Source organism: Chiloscyllium plagiosum, chromosome 7, assembly GCF_004010195.1.
Source record: "Chiloscyllium plagiosum isolate BGI_BamShark_2017 chromosome 7, ASM401019v2, whole genome shotgun sequence".
Lineage (NCBI taxonomy): Eukaryota > Metazoa > Chordata > Chondrichthyes > Orectolobiformes > Hemiscylliidae > Chiloscyllium > Chiloscyllium plagiosum.
The window spans coordinates 35,419,905-35,442,007 of NC_057716.1; the positions used below are offsets into that span (position 1 = coordinate 35,419,905).

At 45.0% G+C, this 22,103-nt stretch overlaps 1 protein-coding gene across 1 annotated transcript in view; it reads left to right on the top strand.

The window, feature by feature from the left end:
• cps1 (carbamoyl-phosphate synthase 1, mitochondrial) overlaps positions 1–22,103 on the top strand; it is a 730,040-nt gene that overhangs the window by 55,017 nt on the left and 652,920 nt on the right. Inside the window, exons 12-16 of the mRNA XM_043693435.1 lie at positions 3,703–3,801; positions 5,529–5,624; positions 7,791–7,980; positions 12,990–13,147; positions 14,215–14,343. Of these exons, the coding sequence (XP_043549370.1) occupies positions 3,703–3,801; positions 5,529–5,624; positions 7,791–7,980; positions 12,990–13,147; positions 14,215–14,343 (672 nt within the window). The remainder of the gene's footprint in view (positions 1–3,702; positions 3,802–5,528; positions 5,625–7,790; positions 7,981–12,989; positions 13,148–14,214; positions 14,344–22,103) is intronic.

The window sequence follows — 22,103 nt, forward strand, 5'->3', positions numbered from 1 at the left end:
CTGTACAGAGCAAGAGTCAGATATTGAGCTGAAATCTGTGTGTTCTCTGAGCAGATTTAAATTAGGCGAGAATCCATACCACTTAGGGACTTCCACTCTCACTTCATTGTCGATGTCAACAGATATACACTGAGTGTGACATCCTTCTGACACTGAGGAAAAATGGAGCTGCCTAAGGGGAGATGCAGTCTGTCACAGCTTAACTCTGGGATGCAGTACCAACTTGTGTCTCTCTCTCTCTGACACTCAATTTATCTTTCTCTCTGACACTCCATGTTTGTTTGTCTGATGTTCCATGTTTGTGTCTCTCTAATGCTCCGTGTCTCAGTCTCTCACTGACACTCCATGGTTGGGTGGAGAATTTGCCCTACCCATCACTTGCTGATGGGAACATACCTGTGACCCAGTGGAATTAGAACCTGGGGAAGGGAACAAGGATGCAAACAAAAGAACTGAAATGTAGGAAGCAAATGTGGAAAGCAGGAAAACAAAACTAGCAAAAAGAACATATGGGAGCATACTGCAAAATAAACTAGAACATAAATAAGGTTTGATGTAAAGGCTTTGTGCCTGAGTGCACATAAAGCACAGAGCATTTGCACTAAAGTAGATGAATTAGAAGCTCAAATATGTATAAATGGTTATGATATAGGTGCCAATACAGAATCATGATTGCAGGGTGATTCAGGATATATATTGAACATCCAAGGGTATTCATTTATAGAAGAAGAGAAAACATGGGTTAGGAAGTAATGCAGCATGGTTAATAAAGGAGAGAATCTGTCCAATAAGATGATGAAGGAGATTGACTCAAAGTCTTGATTTGAAATCTAGATGGGTATAGATAAGAAATCTCGAGGGGTCGAAAATTTTGGGAGTTATTGAAACACCTAACAAACAGTAGTGTGGCAAGACCTTAAACAAGAAATCAGAGATGTATGCAATAAGGGTATGACTGTAATCATGGGTGACTTTATTTTACATATTGATTTGACAATCCGCATTAGCAGTGGTATTTTACAAGAACATTTCCTGAAATTTGTCATAATTTTTTCAACCAATACATTGAGGAACCAGCCAGCGAACAGGCTATTCTGTACTGTGCAATGAGAGTGGATTAATGAGTAATCTTGTTGTGCAGGTCCCTTGGTGAAGAGCGAGCATAATGTGATAAAATTCTTCATTGAGGTAGAGAGTGAAGTTTTTGAATCCAAAACCAGGGTGCAGAATCTAAATAGAGGTAATTACAAGGTATGAGACACAAATTGGTAAGGATGGACTGGGGACTTACTGCAGGCACTGATGGTAGATAGGCAATGGTTCATATTTCATGAACCTGGACAACAAGTATTCGTTCCGGTCTGATGCAAAAGAAAAGAGGAACGTTGGCTCAACCATGGCTGATAAAAGAAATTATGAATAATATTAGATCCAAAGTGTAGAGATACAAAATTGCCAGATAAAGCAGCAAGCCTGATGATCTGGAGCATTTTAAAAGTCAGCAAAAGAGAACAGCATAAGTTTATTGGAGAAATTACCAAAGAATTGAACTTTGGTTCCTTTTTCAGAAAGTGGGTACCAATCACCTCCCAGAAATGTTAGGGAGCCAAGAGTCTAGTGAGAGGAAGGAGGTCAGTATTACTAAGAAAATAGTGCTTGGGAACTTAATTGGGTTAAAAGCTGTCATATCACCAGGACTTGATAAACTGCATCTCAGAGTATGTCCGAGGAAGAGGCCCAGAAAAATTGGATGCTTTGGGGCTTATCTTCTAAAATTTATAAGACATAAGATCAGTTTCTATTCAATTCGAGGGTGTAAATGTCAAATGCAAATACAGAAGTATAGTCCAGTTAACCTAATGTCAGTAGCGAGGCAAAATGCTAGAATCTGTTTTCAAAGACATGATATCAGACCATTTGGAAAGCGTTATCTGGATTGCACAAAGCCAGCATGGCATTATGAAGACTGAATCGTGCCTATCAAATCTTTTGAAGGATGTAATGAGTAGAATAGATAAAGGAGAATAGATGTGTATTTTGGATTTTCAGAAGATAATAATAAGGACTCACGAAATAATTTAGTGGTAAAGTTAAAGCACATGGGATAAGGGGGTAAAATATTGTCATGGATTTAGAATTTGTTGAAAACTGCATGTAGCTTTCAACTTAGAGGAGGATATACTTGCTGTAGAAGAAGTGCAGCAGAGATCCTCTAGGTTGATATTGGTGATGGCAGGACTGTAATATAAGGAGATATTGGTTCTACTGGGCCTGTATTCACTAGAGTTTAGAAGGATGAGATGGGATCTGGTTGGAACGTGTAAAATTCTAACCGGGCTGGACAGACGAAATGCAGGAAGTTCAATTCTTCGGTAATTTCTCCAATCCCCCATTATTGCTTTTCTGGCTTCCAACTCTACGATATTCACCTTTTACTAATCTTTTTCTCTTCACATATTTACAGAGGTTTTTATGGTCAATTTCTAGGTTCCCTGTAATTTTACTCTCATACTTTATTTTGCCCTTCTTGGTTTGGGAGTCTAGAACTGGGGAAACAATTCCAGAATAAAGGGTAAACCATTTAGAATTGAGATGAGCAATAATGTCTTCACTCAAAGAGTAATGAGTGTGTGGAATTCTCTACCACAGAAAGCTTAATATATTCAAGAAGGAGACCGATAAGTCTTAGATTTTAAAGGCATCCAGGGGAGAAGGTGAAAATATGACATCGAGAGAGAGGGTTAGGCATGATTGCATTGAATAATTTGAGCAGGGCTGAATGGCCTCTTCCTGCTCCTAGTTTCTATGCTTCTAAGCCTGTGGGAAGCTGAAAGGCTCACAGCATCTAAGAGTGAATTACTGCAGATGCTGGAATCTGAACTGAAAATAAAAGATGCTGGAAATCACAGCAGGTCAGACAGCTACCATGGAGAGAAGGCAAGCTAATGTTGAGCTCACAGTATCTGTTTGATGTCACTCTGCCTCCAGCCCTTCCTATACGGAATCTAACATATTTTATTCATTATTCAAGACAAAATAAGTTGGCATTTGATTAAAAATAAGTTGATGGATAAATGAGATGTTACAAATTGATAAGGTCAGTGCTGCTTGATGATAATGATTGTGTTCTGTAATGGGGAGAATTGTTGAGGCCTGTTTGGTTGATTTTGGGACTTCTGAAAGGGGGACATCTGTAGTATTATGGAGTAAGAACAGGAGAATGCGACTCTTGGGTTCACCGATTCCAGGGGAGGCAGGATGGGCTGAATGGCCTTCTTTTGAGGGGCGCACCAGAAAACTCTCTCTTTAGTTTAGATTAGATTACATTACAGTGTGGAAACAGGCCCTTTGGCCCAACAAGTCCACACCGACCCGCCGAAGCGCAACCCACCCATACCCCTACATTTACCCCTTACCTAACACTACGGGCAATTTAGCATGGCCAATTCACCTGACCTTGCACATCTTTGGACTGTGGGAGGAAACCGGAGCACCCGGAGGAAACCCACGCAGACACGGGGAGAATGTGCAAACTCCACACAGTCAGTCGCCTGAGTCGGGAATTGAACCCAGGTCTCTGGCGCTGTGAGGCAGCAGTGCTAGCCTGTTTGAATCCTTACTCCAGTGTATCTAAGGAAGCACTCTGCACAGAGTTGAAGAAGGAAACTCTGTTAATAATCACCATCTCTTTTTTTTTTCCAGTTCCTGTTTGATGCTTTTATTTCACTGATAAAGAAAGGGAAAGGAACCAGCATTGCCTCGGTTATGCCTGCAGTCCCTCCACCACCAAAGAGGCTTAAGGTTTGACTTTTTATATTCAGCGTTATACAGGCATAGAGATCTACAGCACAGAAAAAGGCCCTTCGGCCCATTGAGTCTACTCTGGTCAATAGCAGCCATCTAAATACTTCTTAAGCGTTATGAGGCTTTCTGCCTCTAACACCCTGACAGGCAGTGAGTTCCAGATTCCTACCACCCTCTGAGTTTTGAAAAGACTATTCCTCATATTTCCTGTAAATCTTCTGCTGCTTTCCTTAAATCTATGATCCTGGTCATTGATTCCTGTATCAAGGGGAAAAGTCTTTTCCTGTCTACCCTGTCAATGCGCTTCATAATTTTATATATCTCAATCAAACCCTCTGTCCTCTGCTTTAAGCAAAACAATTCCAGTCTGTCCAATCTCCCTTCATATCTGAAAGTCTCCAGGCCGTGCAACATCCTTGTAAATCTCCTCTGCACCACCTTCAGTGCTTACACATCCCTCCTATAATGTAGATTCCAGAACAGCGCACAATGGCTGTGGCCTAACCAACATTTTATACAGCTCCAGCAGAACTTTCCTGCACTTCAACTCTGTCTTAGCTCATGAAGGCAAGAATCCCACATGTCATCTTAACCACCTTTATCCACCTGGCCTGATAGCTTAAGGGATTGGTGTACATGCACACCTACGTCCCTCTGATCCTTCCGCTGGTGCTTCCCAGGGACGTCCATTTATCACATATTCCTTCGATCTGTTCGAAGTCTGTCACTTAGTACAGTGATAGGTTCTCAGTGTGAAGGTGGGATTCCACAAGGACTGTGCAGTGGTCACTCCTACTGATACTGTCACAGATTGACAGTCGACAGATTTGTGAGGATGATGTCATGCATGTTTTTCTCTCATCACCTGCCCCCAATCCATCTCGGAGCTTTGTCTTTTAGGACTTGACCAACTCAGACAGAGGTGCTGCTGCCATTCTTGATGGTGGACACTGTAATCCCCACACAGATTATATTCTGCACATTTGCCACTCTGTGCTTCCTACGAGTGATGTTATGACTTGCTGAGCCTTAACCAGTCTTACAGCACTGCAAACATTTTATCGCCTTCTGCTCAATCTCATTTTTGCAGCTCAGTACCACAGAGGATGTTGAAACCTAATTGAATGCATGTCTTTTTAATCAGAGTGGGAGGGGTCTCACAACTGTACACAGTGTTGGTTGCAACACATTGTGGGGTCATTGTCTGCAGCTCAGCAGAGACCACAGTGTGCATCCTGCAGAGAGACCCCAGTCTGCCCGCGACAGAGAGACCCTGGTCTGGGAGGATTAGGGTGAGCAAAGTTCATTACAATGATCCCATCGTTAAAATCCCATAAATTATGGGGACAAATTGTATAGATCATTGCTGCACCTTTTTTGTATGGAAGTCATCTGTTTGAGGTGTTTAATGTTGTTTAAAGGTTTGATGGTACAGAGAGAGAGAAAACAAACTTACTCTGGGCATTCTGAACAACAGGGTGAATCCTCACCATTCAAGCTCAGCTGCTCAGGCTGGTGTCAGGAATCCCATCTCCATGAACAAGGATCCTGGCATTCTCTTCCTCCCAAAAGCCACTGCGCTCAAACATCCTTTGAGAATTTTCCAGTGGAGTCTGCCTGATAATTGTGTGATTTTCGTGGTTAAGTCTTGTAGTTAACTACATAATGAAGCAGTGTGGAGGGGCTGATGGGCTACTTTGTCACTGTCGTTCTGCTGGTTTCAGGTGTCGAAGGTTTTGGTCTTGGGTTCGGGAGGCCTCTCGATTGGCCAGGCTGGCGAATTTGATTACTCTGGATCGCAGGCGGTTAAAGCTTTAAAGGTGAGTTTTGGAGGTTTGTACTTGCTGTCTTGAACGCGGTACTGTCTGCCTGTCTTCCCACTCCTCCGATATCTGGTCCAGGAGACTGTTTCCAGTGACACCTCCCCAGCCATGAGGATATCCTTCATTGGGTCCTCACTAAGGCCCAAAGAGCCCGATTGCTCTTCAGGCAGATTCCAACAGTGTTACCCTCTTTAAAATCACTCCTTTTCGAGTTGGTGATTTTTTCCAACCAGATTTCCAAGTCCAGATTGTCCTGAACTGGAGGAAATCAGGAAGGAGTTCACTAGGCACCCAGGACCCATACTTTACCTTTATAGCACTTGCTGCTGGATTCCAGGATTCATGTTGGTTAAAGGTCCCAAAGATGCATTGACAGTGACTGAGGAAAGGTGAATAAGGAGAGTGGAGTTAAGGTTGGGAAGGAGCAAGGTAGATATGGGGGAATAGAGTGTCGGGGTGATTGGGGGGGGAGGTGTCTGATCCAGGGAGCTATGATTGGACAAAGACAATGTTAGATCAATTAGTCTGAGTTGTATCAGGGCAGTATCAGTGGTCAAGGGTTGGGGCAATGTTGGAGACTAGGGCAGTGTTGGGTTCAAGGTCATGATGAGGTCAGAGGTCAGGACAGTGTCAAGTTTGGGGGTCAGGGGTTGAAGTCGGGGCAATGTCGGGTTGGGACGGTGACAGCATGTTCCGTGTTGGGATTGCAGGGACACAGTAGATTGGTGAGTTGGTGCTTCAGTTTAATAGTTATCCAGGAGTTAGAACAGGCTTTTTTTTTAATCCTCTAACCTTTCTTGGGTAACTGTTTACGGTTAAATGAGTCGGCCCCTCTAAATTCCCAAACTTTAATGGACTCTTCCAGGGGTTCCAGATGCAGGGAAATTGCCTCTCGTTAAATACAATTCTCAGGAAATTTCTTAGTCTACTTTGTCAGGTGTTCTTCAGGGTTCTCATTCACAGCTCCAGCCTAATCACTGGCCGTTGACTACCTGGGCCTGGCATTGACCAAAATCATTCCATGTGCACTCCCTCTTCTATACATCTTGGAGAGTGGGACTCCTTCCTGAAACCTCTCTGCCTCTCTGTCCTTACATTATAGTGTTCCTGAAAACCAGTTTGACCAAGCTTCAACACGCAGTCTCAGAATCTTACATGACTTATTTTTGCATGGCTTGTGAAGTGTTCGTATGTCAGAGGTGCTATATTGTGGCAGATTATTGAAGTGTCTGGGTACTGGGCAGAGTCTCTGTCTGATGCCCTGTCCCCTGTGCTCAGCATTGGCCCAGTCAGCTCACGCCAGACAGTGCACTGAGAAGTGGTCACTTCTTCACAAGGGAGGCCCTAATGCAGGGCAGTAATGGATGTTTCTGTTCATCACCTGGGCAGCTGCTCACCATCCTGACTTGGAAATATATCACCATTCCTTCAGTGTCACCGGGTCAGGATCCTGGAATTCCCTTCCTTAAGGGCATTGTGAGTTAACTACAGCCCGTGAACTGCAGCAGTTAAGGAGGCAGCTCGCCACTACCTTCTCAAAGGCAACAAAAGACAGGTAATAAATGCTGGCCAGCCTCCCACAAGTGAGGAAAACAAAAATTGTGGAACCCATCAAACAGGATCCCTGTCAACCAGGTCCCCCTTCAGATACTGTCCCCATCAAAAACACCCAGGACAGGTTCAGCACAAGTTTCGTTACAATGTAAAGCTACCTCTACATTGTCATCATCGCTCTGTGTTGTTGTCCACATGGTATTCATAGTTTTGTAGTAATCGAAGCAGGGGTAGGCCATTTGGCCCGTCACGCCTGGTCCTACATTCATTAAGATCATGGCTGATCCATCTATTGTCTCTGCACCTAATAGCTGCGTAGTCTACATAACCCTTCACTCCCCTACCAAGTAGAAACCCATTCAGCTGCGACTTGGATATATTTAGTGAAGCCGTCTCTGCTGCTTCCTTGGGTAGAGAATTCCATAGATTCACTACTCTCTGGGTAAAGCAGTTCTGTGCTTAAGCAACAGCTGAAGTATATGGTCATGCTAAGAAAGGGCAGCTGACCCTGTGGATTGTGGAACATATAGTGTATCTGTGGAGAGTGGAGTTTGTTTAGTGGAGTAGTGGAGCGTGAATTCTTATCATCTGCACTGCTGTTACCTTTAGGAAGAAAATATAAAAACTGTCTTGATGAACCCAAACATCGCCTCAGTGCAGACCAACGAGGTGGGCACCAAGCAAGCGGACACAGTTTACTTCTTACCCGTCACCCCAGAGTTTGTGACTGACATTATTAAAACGGAACAGCCTGATGGGATATTGCTGTCGATGGGGGGTCAGACTGCTCTGAACTGCGGTGAGTTAATTAGCTTTAATTCCTCCATTATATTGCTCCTGTTCTGTGAATTGTTTTATCTACTCTGCTACTGTGGTGTGTTTGATTCCTGGCTCATTTTCAGCTCTGGTATCAGGTATAATTGGCTGCTCCAAATGTATGAGTGTGAGGCCCTGGTATTTGAATCTGTAGGAGCCGCATTCTGTTACCCAGTGTTCCATCACTCTCCGGAATCCAAGTTGAACTCATTGTAATGACAAGGGGAATGGTCTTGGTCAATTGTCCTTCCTTTCCCCCGGGGTGCTTAGTGTGGAAACTACTGCCTGTGTCCCCTCCACCATTTTAATACAGATTGGCTATTGACCTCAATCCCAACAGCCTTCAGTGCAAATATGGTGGCACTTACATTTTCCGGTAATTTTGTACTGCAGAAGCCAATTCCACAACGAGTGCGATGGCAAATGTGTCTAAAATTCAATCTCTAAAACTCTGTCAGTGGAATCACTGCTTCACACGCAGAATTGAGAAGTTGTGATATCGTTGAGCAGGGTCGAGACACAGGTACCTGAGACCACTTGGAATATGTGATGGTTATATGTTAATTCAGGGATGATCACTTAAACGTTTGACTGGGTGCCTAACTATAAAAAAGGAGATTCAAGTCATCAGTGGGGCTGGGGTTGGCGGTGTGTGACTAAGAAATCAATCTCTGAGTGGAAATGTGTTTGCCTCGACTTTGTCGAGTATTTAACCTCAGATTTCTAACAATGAGGAAAAATTGTATCGGCTGGACTAAAAACAGAAAATGCCGGAATGATTCAGCAAGTCAGGCAGCATCTGAGGAGAGAGAAACCAAGTGAACTTGTGCTATTCTGCAGAATTGACTTGGAAACTGGAGGCTGAAGAGAGATTTGGGTGTGTCAAATGGAGATGGGTCTGGTCATCTTTTTGAACTACTCTACCTCCATAAGCAAAAAGATGATAGAGAATCAGAGTGACAGCGATTGATAGGGAAGTCAGGGGCATTGTTTTCATTCAGAAGGACCTGGAGCTTGCTACTTAAAAGGATGAGAGGCTTGGAAATCTGAATACTGTTTAGTTTGAAAAGCACTCCAACAGAATGACTGAGCAGGGGCTGAAAAGCAGGATGAGGCTTGAGTCTGTTTGTAGAAGAGATGAGGAGCTGAATGATTTCCTTTGTGTCCTTAATGTTTCTGTCATTGTTCTCTCTCTCTAGCTTCAGTCACCTGTGCAAAAGGTTCAGCCAGTTATGCGAGGCTGGACCCCTTGCCTGCTGTAGATGTTATTGTTTGTCGCAAAGAGTAGGCAGGTGAAGCTTCAGTTACAAGGTTCACGTAACTTGCTGTACCTGTCTTTCATCTTCGCAGGAATGTGCGATCCCTGAGCTCTTATCATTTGAAATAGTCCTATATGCCCGATGTGGATTTCCCCTCAAACAGCCACCTCCAATCAAAATTCTCCAGTTCCTGCCTAATATTGTAGTTTGCCTTCCCCCAATTTAACAGCTTCACCCAAGGACTGCTGTTATCCCTATCTATGCTCCCCCCTCACTAAAATTTCACTCACCTGGCCGGATTCATTTTTCAAAACCAGGTCCAAGTGTAACTCCTTCCCTGGTTGGACTCTTTACATTGTGTGGCGAAAGTGAGAACTACAGATGTTTGAGATCAGAGTTGAGAGTGTGGCACTGGAAAAGCACAGCAGGTCACGCAGCATCTGAGGAGCAGGAAAATCGACGTTTCGGGCGAAAATCCCTGATGAAGGGCTTATGCCCGAAACATTGATTTTCCTGCTCCTTGGATGCTGCCTGACCCGCTGTGCTTTTCCAGCACCACACTCTCGACTGCTTACATACTGTGTCAAGAGGCCCTCCTGAATGGTCCTTACAAATGGTCTGTTAGGGTAAGAAGCAGGAGATTGAGGAGATTTGGGGGAAAAAGGAATGTTTTCATTCAACAGCTGGTGGGAGTCTGAAGCGTGCTGATAGAGAATGCAGTAGAGGCTGGAAACTCTACAACCTTTTAAAAATTATTTGGATGAGTACTTCAGATATCATCATATTCAAGGAATCTAATGGCTACTACTAAGGAGAAGGTGCTGTGGAAGCTGAAAAGTCTGAAGATGGATAAATCACCTGGGCCTGATGGGCTACACCCATGGTTCTAAACAAAATAGCTGAGAAGATTATAAAGGCATTGGCAGTTCTTTCAGGAATCACTGGAGTCAGAGAGGGTCCCAGAAATGGCGAATGTAACAGCCCTATTTAAGAAGGGAGGGACACACAAGACAGGAAACTATAGGCTGGTTAGCCTGACCTCTGTTGTTAGTAAGATTTTGGAGTCCATAATTAAGGATGAGATTGCGAAGTGCTTTGAAGTGCATTGTAAAATAGGACTGAGTCGGCATGGCGAGGGACGGTCATGCGTGAAAAATCTGTTAGGTTTCTTTGAGGAGGTAATGGGCAAGTAAGACACAAGAGAACCATTGGGCCTGATCTATTTGGATTTCTAGAAGGCATTTGACAAAGTGCTGCACATGTGGCTGTTAAATAAGTTAAGAGCCTATGATATTTGGAGCAATGTACAGGCGTTGATAGAAGACTAGCTGACTGGCAGAAAGCAGAGAATAGGGATAAAGGGGGTCTTTTCCAGGATGGCAGCTAGTGACGAATGAAGTTCCATGGGGTTCCATGTTAAGAACGCAAATATTCACTTTATACAGTAAAGATCTCTACAAAGGAACTGAAGCCACTGTTGCTAATTTTAAGATTATGCATGTTAGTAGGCAGAATAGAGGTGTAGCCTAATTCTAAATGGGAGAAAGTGAGGACTGCAGATGCTGGATGTCAGAGCTGAAAATGTGTTGCTGGAAAAGTGCCTCTGGGACACCCAGACCAACCAAACCAACCACCCCGTGGCTCAACACTTCAACTCCCCCACCCACTCCACCAAGGACATGCAGGTCCTTGGACTCCTCCATCGCCAGACCATAGCAACACGACGGTTGGAGGAAGAGCGCCTCATCTTCCGCCTAGGAACCCTCCAATCACAAGGGATGAACTCAGATTTCTCCAGTTTCCTCATTTCCGCTCCCCCCACCTTGTCTCAGTCAAATCCCTCGAACTTCCTAACCAGCGATCTTCTTCCTGACCTCTCCACCCTCACCCCACTCCGGCCTATCACCCTCACCTTTTCCTCCTTCCACCTATCGCATTTCCAACGCCCCTCCCCCAAGTCCCTCCTCCCTATCTTTTATCTTAGCCTGCTGGACACACTTTCCTCATTCCTGAAGAAGGGCACATGCACGAAACGTCGATTCTCCTGCTCCTTGGATGCTGTCTGACCTGCTGTGCTTTTCCAGCAACACATTTTCAGCTAATTCTAAATGGGGAAAAGATCGTAAATCTGAAGCACAAAGGAACTTGGCAGTTGGGAAGGCAAATACAATTCATTTTAAAAGAGCCTCGAATATAAGAACAGAGATGTACTGCTGAGGCTTTCTGAGGCTCTGGCCAGACTGTATTTGGAATATTTTGAGCAATTTTGTGGTCTGTGTCTAAGGAATGGTGAGCTGGCATTGGTGGGAGTCCAGAGGAGGTTTACAAGAATGATCCTAGGGATGAAGGGCTTGTCATAGAAAGATTAATTTGAGGATTCTGGGTCTGTCCTTTTTTGTTTTTAAGATTAGATTCCCTACAGTATGGAAACAGGCCCTTCGGCCTAACAAGTCCACACTGAACTTTTGAAGAGTAACCCATCCAGACCCATTCTCCTGAATGATGTACCTAACACTGAGACAATTTAGTGTGGTCAATTCACCTAACCTGCACATCTTTGGACTGTGGGAAGAAACCGGAGCACCCGGAGGAAACCCACGCAGACAGGAGGAGAATGTGTAAACTCCACACAGACAGTCACTCGAGGCAGGAATCGAACCGGATCCCTGGCGCTGAGGCGGCAGTGCTAACCACTGAGCCACCATGCTTGATGGAGTTTAGAAGGATGCATGAGGATCAGATTGAAACTTTCAGAATACTGAGAGGCCTGGATAGAATGAATGTGGAGAAAATGTTTTCCACTACTGGGGAGAGACTTGGAGCTGAGGCCACAGCCTGAGAGAGATGGGACCACCCTTTAAAACTGAGGTGAAGAGGAATTTCTTAATGTGTGGAACTCATTGCTGCAGAAGGCTGTGGAGGCCAAGCCATTGAGTGTATTTAAGATTGAGATTGATCCCTTTACCAATTAAGTATCTAAGACCAAGGGGAGAAGGCAGGAGAATGGGGTTGAGAAACAAATCAACCATTGAGTAGTGGAGCAGGCATGATGGGCTAAATGGCCTAATTCTGCTCTTCTATCTACTGTTTTCAATGTTGCCCGTGTCCATCTGATTTACCCAGTCAGTAATCACCTTTGATAATTCTTGTGTCCTTTTGGCACAGATCTCCATTATATCCCAATTTACACTCTGTCCCACACTGAAGCAGTTCTTTTGGGACCTCTAAATGACTCCAGCACGTGACTTCTTTTCATTGCTAACCATTACTTTTAACCCAAACTGATTCCACGTCATTGTCTATTACACCTTTCTCACATTGTCACCACCAATCGTTACAAACAAAGCTATCCAGCATCTTTTCTTTTTCCCTATTCTTCCTATACATTGAATGCTGTGACTATTATGTTTATGGTCACCCTGCGATCAGATCTGTGTAATAGCTAGAAGGTCACTTATTTCTGTGCTAGCAACTCAATATCTAATTACAAGCACTCTGTGCATTCAGGTAATCTCGTCCTTGCTCCTGTGTCTCTTTCCCCTCTCTCCAAGTCAGAACTCTCTCCAGCCCCTTGCTCCCAGGTCCTGGTGTCTCGCTCTCTGAAGCTAAGCCTCCTTGTGGCCTCACTCTCTTTGAGCCCAGCACCTTGCTCCCCAGCCATGGTCGTCTTATGAACAGATCATAATTAGTTCTTGGACAGCAAGGATAACCCATTGAAAATTGCCTGTGGCAGGTGTGGAGCTTTACAAACAAGGAGTGCTGGAGAAGTATGGGGTCCAAGTACTGGGAACTCCAGTCAGCTCGATCATGGCTACTGAAGACAGACAGCTTTTTGCAGACAAATTACTGGAGATCAACGAGAAAATAGCACCGAGCTTTGCTGTGGAGTCGGTGAGTTACAGGAACACAACTATTTAACCTTTTATAACACGTGAGGTCAAACGTTTTCTCCCAGAGGGGCTGAGAGTAATTTGGAACTTGCTTTCTGAAAAACTGGACGAAGCAGAATCCTTGAATGTTTATAAGGCAGAGGTAGACGGATTCTTCGTAATCAAGGGGTGTACGAGAGGTTATTTGGGGTCATAGAATGGGGATTTGAGGCGATAATGGTGTAGTTGGCTTGACGGGCTGAAAAGCCTCCAACTGCTCATGTGCTCCACCCTCAGTCTTGGTTCGTCTCCTGTGGGCTCCACTCCTGCCTTCCTGCCCACATCAAGACCCTACCACCCCCTGGGACTCCCCTGATCCTAGCCCCATCCCTGAGTTTTCAGGGACAGCTCCCCATCTTCCTTTGAGTCGGTCCCGTTAGCTCCCAGCACAGTTTTTTTTTTTTTACCCCGAGACAGTCCCCCTCTGCCAGGACAATTCTATTGCCCCGGCCCTGTCTCCCCACCTTAAGACAACCCCACAGGTCCAGTCGGGAGAATCTGGAATTAAAAGCAAGTCTAATAGTCTTCTAAAACTCTCCTGGATCATGAGTGTCCCTTTTGAAGGAAGGAATCTGCCGCCCTTACCTGGCCTGGTGTCCATTTGACTCCAGAACCCCAGTAATGGAGTTGACCCTTAACTGTCCTTTGGGGGTAATTTGCAATGGGTAATAATGAGCAAATTTAGAAGGAAAAGCATTACCCCACATTTGTGAGGAGGGGACTGCGTAACGGGGTCTCTGTGTGGAGTGTGGGCACCACTATCTCTCGTTTTGACTCCATGCAACTCAGTCCGCGGGTGCAGTGGTCAAGAATGGCTGGATTTCCCTGGCCAGACCCCCCCCCCCCCCCCCCCCACCACCACCATCACCCAAAATCTAGTCGGCTATACTTTGAACAAATGTTGAGCCAATCCCTGTGTGCTTTCGGGCTTGGATTGCTGGGTTTTGGAATGGGATGATTGGGAGTGTTAACTGAGGACTGAAGCTGTCCGTTCTGCACTCTTGCTGATGATTCTTTTTACATCTGTAGCTGAAAGATGCTTACAAAGCAGCAGAGAAGATAGGCTATCCAGTCATGGTGAGGTCGGCATACGCTCTCGGGGGCCTTGGCTCAGGGCTCTGCAATGACAAGGAAAAACTCACTGAAATTGCTGGAAAGGCAAGTAAAATACACGTGAACTGACAAGCTGTTCTGTGAATGTATAGTGTGGAGACTGCCCTGTTTCAGTGATGCAAGAGACGGCCCCATGTTAGGGGCAGGGACTGTGGACCGTCCTGTGTCGGGAGCGTGGACTGTCTTGTTTGGAGCTGGGGAAGGGGGAATCTGGGAACTGTCCCATATTGGGTTCAGTCCCACGGTGAGGATATGGACTGGGGACTACCCCTTATTGATGCCGAGGAAGGAGGTGCTCTGGGAGCTGCCTCATGTTGGGCAGAGAAAGGGGGAGTCTGGGGACTGTCTCGTGTTGGGATAGGGACAGGGTTTGGCGACTGCCCTGTGTCTGGGGGCAGGGACTTGGACTACTGGCTGTTGATGGTGGATGCTAAATGGGCTGTTTGAGTTGGTAGGCAGAATGGGGAATTTCCCCTCTGACTCGCTTTGACTTGAGAGACTTCCCAGAGATTTCAATTTGGAGTGGGGGACGTTCGGGGAGTGGATAGTGGTGCAGTTGCCTACTGGACGTTGGTACTGCCATCTCTGAATACATTAGAGGCAGCCTCAGGACTGCTGTGTTCCCACCCACTGCTCTTACCCTTTTCAAGTTCTCTTCCCTTGTCACTATGCCAACATAGTGCCAACTCATGCTCCTCTCTCTCTCTGTCCTGGGCTCAAGATCATTAATCCAGGACATTACCACTTCACTGCCACACCAGCTGCCTTCCCTGAAGTTCCCTCCCTCACAGCACAGTGGATGACCGTACACCACAAGGACTGCTCGTGATTCAAGAAGACAGTTTCTCTTGGGCATTAAGGGACAGGTAGTGAACACTGGTCCAACCAGTGATGACCACATTAAATGAACAAATCAAAAACCAGTTGGAAGATGTGGTCCTGTTCCTTTACCTTCATTTGAGCAGGTTGGGGGATCACGGGCTGAGAGATCCCAGGAGGAGAGAGAATAGAGAATTGCAAGAAGTGATAGAACATTACGGCAAAGTACAGGCCCTTCAGCCCTTGATGTTGCACTGACCTGTGGAACCATTCTGAAGCCTATTCATCCTACACTATTCAATTTTCAGGCATATGTTTATCCAATAACCATTTAAATGCCCTTAAAGTTGGTGAGTCTACAACTGTTGCAGGCAGTGCATTCCACGCCCCTAATACTCAGTAGAGAAATTACCTCTAACATCTGTCCTGTATCTATCACCCCTCAATTTAAAGCTATGTCCCCTTGTGCTAGCCATCACCACCCAAGGAAAAAGGCTCTCACTGTCCACCTTATCTACCCCTCTGATTATCTTATATGTCTCAATTAAGTCACCTCTCAATCTTCTCTTTAACAAAAACATTCTCAAGTCCCTCAGTCTTTCCTCATAAGACCTTCACTCCATACCATGCAATATTCTAGTAGATCTCCTCTGAACTCTTTCCAAAGCTTCCACATCCTTCCCATAATGTGGTGACCAGAACTGTACACAATACTCCCAAGTGCAGCTGCACCAGAGTTTTGTACAGCTGCAGCATGACCTCGTGGCTCCAAAACTCAATACCTTTACCAATAAAAGCCAACACACCGTGTGCCTTCATTACAACCCTATCGACCTGGGTGGCAACCTGGGTGGATCTAAGTACATGTACACCGAGATCTCTCTGCTCATCTATGCTACCAAGAATTTTACCATTAGCCCAGTACTCTTTATTCCTGTTGCTTCTTCCAAAGTGAATCACCTCCCACTTTTCTGCATTAAACTCCATTTGCCACCTTTCACCCCAGCTCTGCAGCTTATCTATGTCCCTCTGTAACCTGTAACATCCTTCGGCACTATCCACACCTCCACCAACCTTGGTGTCATCCACAAATTTACTAACCCATTATAAAAATGACAAACAGGAGAGGCCTCAAAACAGATCCTTGTGGTACACCACCAGTTACTGAACTCCAGGATGAACATTTCCCATCAACCACCACCCTCTGTCTTCTTTTAGCTAGCCAATTTCTGATCCAAACCGCTAAATCATGCTCAATCCCATGCCTCTGTATTTTGTGCAGTAGCCTACTGTAGGGGATCTTATCAAACACCTTTCTGAAATCCATATGCACCACATCAACCACTTTACCTTCATCCACCTGTTTGGTCACCATCTCAAAAAACTCAATAAGGTTTGTGAGGCACAACCTACCCTTCACAAAACCATGTTGACTATCCATAATCAACTTATTCCTTATGAGATGATAAGAAATCCTATCTCATAACTTTTTCCACCACTTTGCCCACAACTGAAGTAAGACTCACTGATCTATAATTACTAGGGTTGTCTCCACTCTCCTTGAACACGGGAACAACATTTGCTATCCTCCAGTCTTCTGGCACTATTCCTGTAGACATTGATGACATAAAGATCAAAGCCAAAGGCTCTGCAAACTCTTCTAGGAGAAAGTGAGGACTGCAGATGCTGGAGATCAGAGCTGAAAATGTGTTGCTGGAAAAGCGCAGCAGGTCAGGCGGCATCAAAGGAGCAGGAGAATCGACGTTTCGGGCATGAGCCCTTCTTCAGGAATGGCTCCTGAAGAAGGGCTAATGCCCAAAACGTCGATTCTCCTGCTCCTTGTATGCTGCCTGACCTGCTGCGCTTTTCCAGCTCTGCAAACTCTTCCCTGGCTTCCCAGAGAATCCTAGGATAAATTCCATTCAGCTTGTCTATTTTCACACTTTCTGGAATTGCTAACACCTCCTTGTGAACCTCAATACTGTCTAATCTAGTAGCCTGTATCTCAGTATTCTCCTCGACAGAATTGTATATTCATTCAGTGCTTCCCCTATCTCTTTGGACTCCACGCACAACTTCCCACTACTGTCTTTGATTGATTGGCCCTAATCTTTCTCTCGTCATTCTTTTATTCCTGATATACCTATAGAAAGCTTTAGGATTATCCTTGATCCTATCTACCAACAACTTCTCATGTCCCCTCCTGCTGCTCTTAGCTCTGTTTTTAGGTCTTTCTTGGCTAACTTGTAACTCTCAAGTGCCCTAACTCAGCCTTTACGTCTCATACTACTGTAAGCTGCCTTCTTCCTCTTGACATGAGATTCAACCTCTTTTGTAAACCACGGTCCCTCGCTTGACCACTTCCTCCCTACCTGACAGGTGCATACTTATCAAGAACACGCAGTAGCTGTTCTTTGAATAAATTCCACATTTCAATTGTGCCCATCCCCTGCAATTTCCTTCCCCATCCTATGCATCCTAAATCTTGCCTAATCTCATCATAATAGCCTTTCCCCCAGCAACAACTCTTGCCCTGCATTATTTACCTATCTCTTTCCATCGCTAAAGTAAACATAACCGAATGGTAGTCATATCACCAAAGTGCTCACCTATCTCCAAATCTAACACCGAGCCGGATTCATTACCCAGTACCAAATCCAATGTGGCCTCATGCCTTGTTGGCCTGTCTACATACTGTGTCAGGAATCCATCCTGCACACACTGGACAAAAACTGACCTATCTAAGTACTTGAACTGTAGTATTTCTCGTCAATATTTGGAAAGTTCCCCCATAACAACAACCCTGTTCCTCTCGCTCCAGTCCAGAATTATCTTTGCTATCTTTACCTCTATATCTCTGGAACTATTCGGAGGCTGATAGAAAACTCCCAACATGGTGACGTCTCCTTTCCTGTTTCTTGCCTCAGCCCATACTACCTCAGTAGACGAGTCCTCAAATATCCTTTCTGCCACCGTAATACTGTCCTTGACTAACAATGCCATACCTCTCCCTATCTTCTCTGTTCTTTCTGAAACATCTAAATCCCGGAACCTGGAACAACCATTCTTGTCCCTGATGTATCTATGTCTCCGATGTTGTAGCCATTTCGAAATCCCAGGTACCAACCCATGCTGCGAGTTCACCCACTTTATTCCGGGTGCTCCTGGTGTTGAAGTAGACACACTTCAAACCAATTTCTTGCTTGCCATTGAACTCTTGTGACCTTGAAACCTTTATTTCTGACCTTGCTATTCTCAATGTCCTGGAGACTGGAACTACAATTTCAGTTCCCACCCCCCTGCTGAATTAGTTTAAACCCTCCTGAAGAGTATTAGCAAATTTCCCCCACCCCCAGGATATTGATACCCCTCTGGTTCAAGTGAAGACCATCCTGTTGGTAGAGGTCCCACCTACCCCAGAATGAGCCCCCATTATCCAGGTATCCGAAACCCTCCCTCCTGCACCATCCTTGTAGCCACATGTTCAACTCCTGTCTCTCCCTATTCCTTGCCTCACTAGCACGTGGCACGGGCAACAAACCAGAGATAACAACTCTTTGTTGTAGCTCTAATCTTTCACCCTAGCTCCCTGAATTTCTGCTTTAAATCTCCATCCCTTTTCCTACCTATGGTTGTTAGTATCTATGTGGACCACGACTTGGGGCTGCTCCCCCTCCCCCTCAAGGATCCCAAAAACACGATCCGAGGCATCACGAGCCCTGGTACCTGGGAGGTAACACACCAATCGTGAGTCTCTCTCGTTTCCACAGAACCTCCTTGTCTGTCACCCTAACTATGGACTCCCCAATGACCAATGCTGTGCTCCTCTTCCCCCTTCCCTTCTGAGCAACAGGGAAAGACTCTGTACGAGAGACCTGTTCCCCATGGCTTACCCCTGGAATGTCATTCCCTCCCCCCTCCCACCCCCAAAACAGTATCCAAAGCGGTATATTTGTTAGTGAGGGGAATGGCCACAGGGGTTCCCTGCACTGCTGGCCGGTTCCCTTTCCGTCCCCTAACTGTAACCCATCAGCCTTTTTCTTGTACTTGAGGTGTGACTACCTCCCATAACTCCTCTCATTAACTCCCTCTGCCTCCCAAATGTTCCAAAGTTCATCCAGCTCCAACTCCAACTCCCTAATGCGGCTTTCGAGGAGCTGGAGTTGGGTGCACTTCCCGTAGAGGAAGTCAGCAGGGAAACAAGTGGTGTCACTTACCTCCCACATTCTGCAGGAGGAACATTGAACTGCCCTAACCTCCATTCCCAATATTCTGAATTCCCAAAGAGACTGTCGAGAAATAAAGATTAAAAAAAATCTAATTACCTTACCGATCCGGCATGCAGAATATTTGTTTTGGTTAGAGGTGGGGGATGGGTGGGAGACACTACCTAAGTAGTGTTTTGAGTAATGCAACTTCCCAAATGTATTACTTACTCAGTGAAGATTGACTGTGCCTACCAGTGCTTTCTACTCTCTGACAAGAATGGTAAGAGTCTGCAAAGTATATCACGTGTAATTTCTTACACTTTCTAAGCTGATAATTATGTTATTGGGTGTTTTAATGGTGCGTTGTACAGATGTTGTGCTTCCTCTCTTGTCTGGGTGCTTAACTCGGTGGCCCATTGCGTTTGCTCAGGTCAAAAACTACGTAATTAATCTCTTCTCATTTTCCAGCACTTGTCTCATAGCCTTCTACGCTTTAGCATTGCAACAGTCCATCTAAATATTTCTTAAATATCATCAGCGTTTCTGCCTCTACTCCCTTTATAGGTAGAGAGTTGTCGCTTCTCACCACCCTCTGGAAGTTTCTTCCTGTCTAACAACCTCAGTCAGTCCAATCTCTCTCCATAACCTAGAAACTCTCCAGCCCAGGCAACAACCTGGTAAATCTCCTCTGTACTGTCTTCTGTGCTATTGCATCCATCTTACAAAGGGATTCCAGAACTGCACATAATACTCGAATCTGTGGCCGAACCAAAGTTTTGTACAGTTCCAGCATAGTCTCCCTGCTCTTAAACTGTATGCTTTGTACTGATACAAGATGCTGTCTCCAAAGCAGTGTGTACACTGAATCTGCGCCCTCCTGCTTGTGTTTTAAGTCCTTGAATACAAAACGCAAGTGTACAGTACAACCATAAACATGTTGTGAACATGAATTGCACATCAGAGTGTGAAGTGCCCAGCTTTCCTGTAGCTTGGTCAAATAGGCATCGTATCTCCAACGGTAAGTCTTCCAATCTAACTTAAAACCTGTACCTCCTGAGTCAGACTCGAAGTCTGAGAATATTTCTAAACAGTTGGTGAACCCTGGGAAAGTTTACATGATGCGACAAGTGATTTGTGTATGTCAGAATTTTCCTTTTGCTGGACGTTTTTGCTTTTCAGGGTGGAGATATTTGGGTGCCTCTGTGAGGAAAGACGGTGGGAATTCTGAGTAGTGGAGTTGCTGTGTGACAGGTGCTGCATTTCATTGGAATCGCTACTCAGCACCATTCGGAATCTCAAAATATACACTGAGGCATGAAACATGAGCTCAATTATGTATAACACTTCGCTCAATCGTGGGGGAGGAGTGGTGACGAGCTGTCTTGGAGTAAGATTAATATACTTCGCAAGTTTATGTAGGTAGACCATATAACCACAGAAAATGTCTCACATCCCTTCCATTCTTTTGGAACTGTTTATTAATGATCTGGAGTCAACAGCCTAATTTCATTTGACAATTACATCAAATTCAACTGCATGGAGACTAGCCAGGGAAGTGGGTGAACATGTTATAGATTGAACTTAATGTATCGGATGGATGTAGGAAGTGCACGGGAATATGCAGCCTCATTTTGAAGGAGGAGGAGGAGAAAGAGGAGTAGTAATGCTCGGGACAGGGTATACCCAAGTCCTCAATCTCTGTGCTGTTTGAGGCTTGATCATAGAGCTCCCCACTGCCACAGCAACATCTACCCACAGCAACAAGTACACTGTTTCCCTCAATGTACAGATGACAAATTGGTGGAAAGGCAAGTGATGAGGGTGATGGGAAAAAAATTGCAGAGGAATATAGCCATTTTAAGTAAGTGGGCAAACAGCTTGGTGGATGGAACATAGTATGGAGAAATGTGAGGTTTTGTACTTTGGCAGGAAGAACAGAGGAGCTGAATATTATTTGAGAGAGAAACTGCAGAAAGCTACAGATCAGAAGGATTTGTGAGTCCTTATCCATAAATCACAAGATACTACTATCTAAATTCAGTGGATTGTAGGGCAGCAAATGGAACGTTGGCCTTTATTTCAAAGGGACTGGAGTATAAAGGTAGAGAGGCTTTGCAAAAGGCATGCAAGGCAACAGCAGGAATACTGCAAACAATTGTATGCCCCTTGTCTAAGGAGAGATATACTGGCATTGCAAACTGTCCACAGAAGGATTATGAGGCTGATACTGGGTCTGGAGGGACTGCCTTATGGGGAGAGGTTGAGTATCCTGTACTCATTGGTATTTGGGAAAAATGGAAGGAGACTTTATTGAAACACACAAGATCTTTTGGGGACTTGATGCAGAAAGGTTGCTTCCCCTTGTGGAAGATTTAAGGGTGAGGGTATTATCTTAGAATAAAGGGTCATTTACTTAAGAAAGAAATGAGGAGCAATTTCTTCTCTCACTGTTGTGAATCTGTGGAATTCATTATCTCAGAGGGCTGTTCAGGTGGGGTCAGTAGGTGAGAGAGAGAGATTTTTAATCAGGAAGCAAGCTGAGTTATGGGGAAAAGGCAGAAAAGTGGAGCTGAAGATAATCTGATCAGCCATGATCTCATTTAATGGCAGAGCAGACACACCATAGCCTGCTGTTAATTATTGTGGTAAAACCATAAGATCATAGGAAATTGGATAACAATATTGGGCTATTCAGCCCCTTGAGCCGTATCCATCATTCAGTAGAATTGTGGCTGATCCCCTTCTCTCTCCTCTTTCCCTCTCCCCCACCCCCCCCCC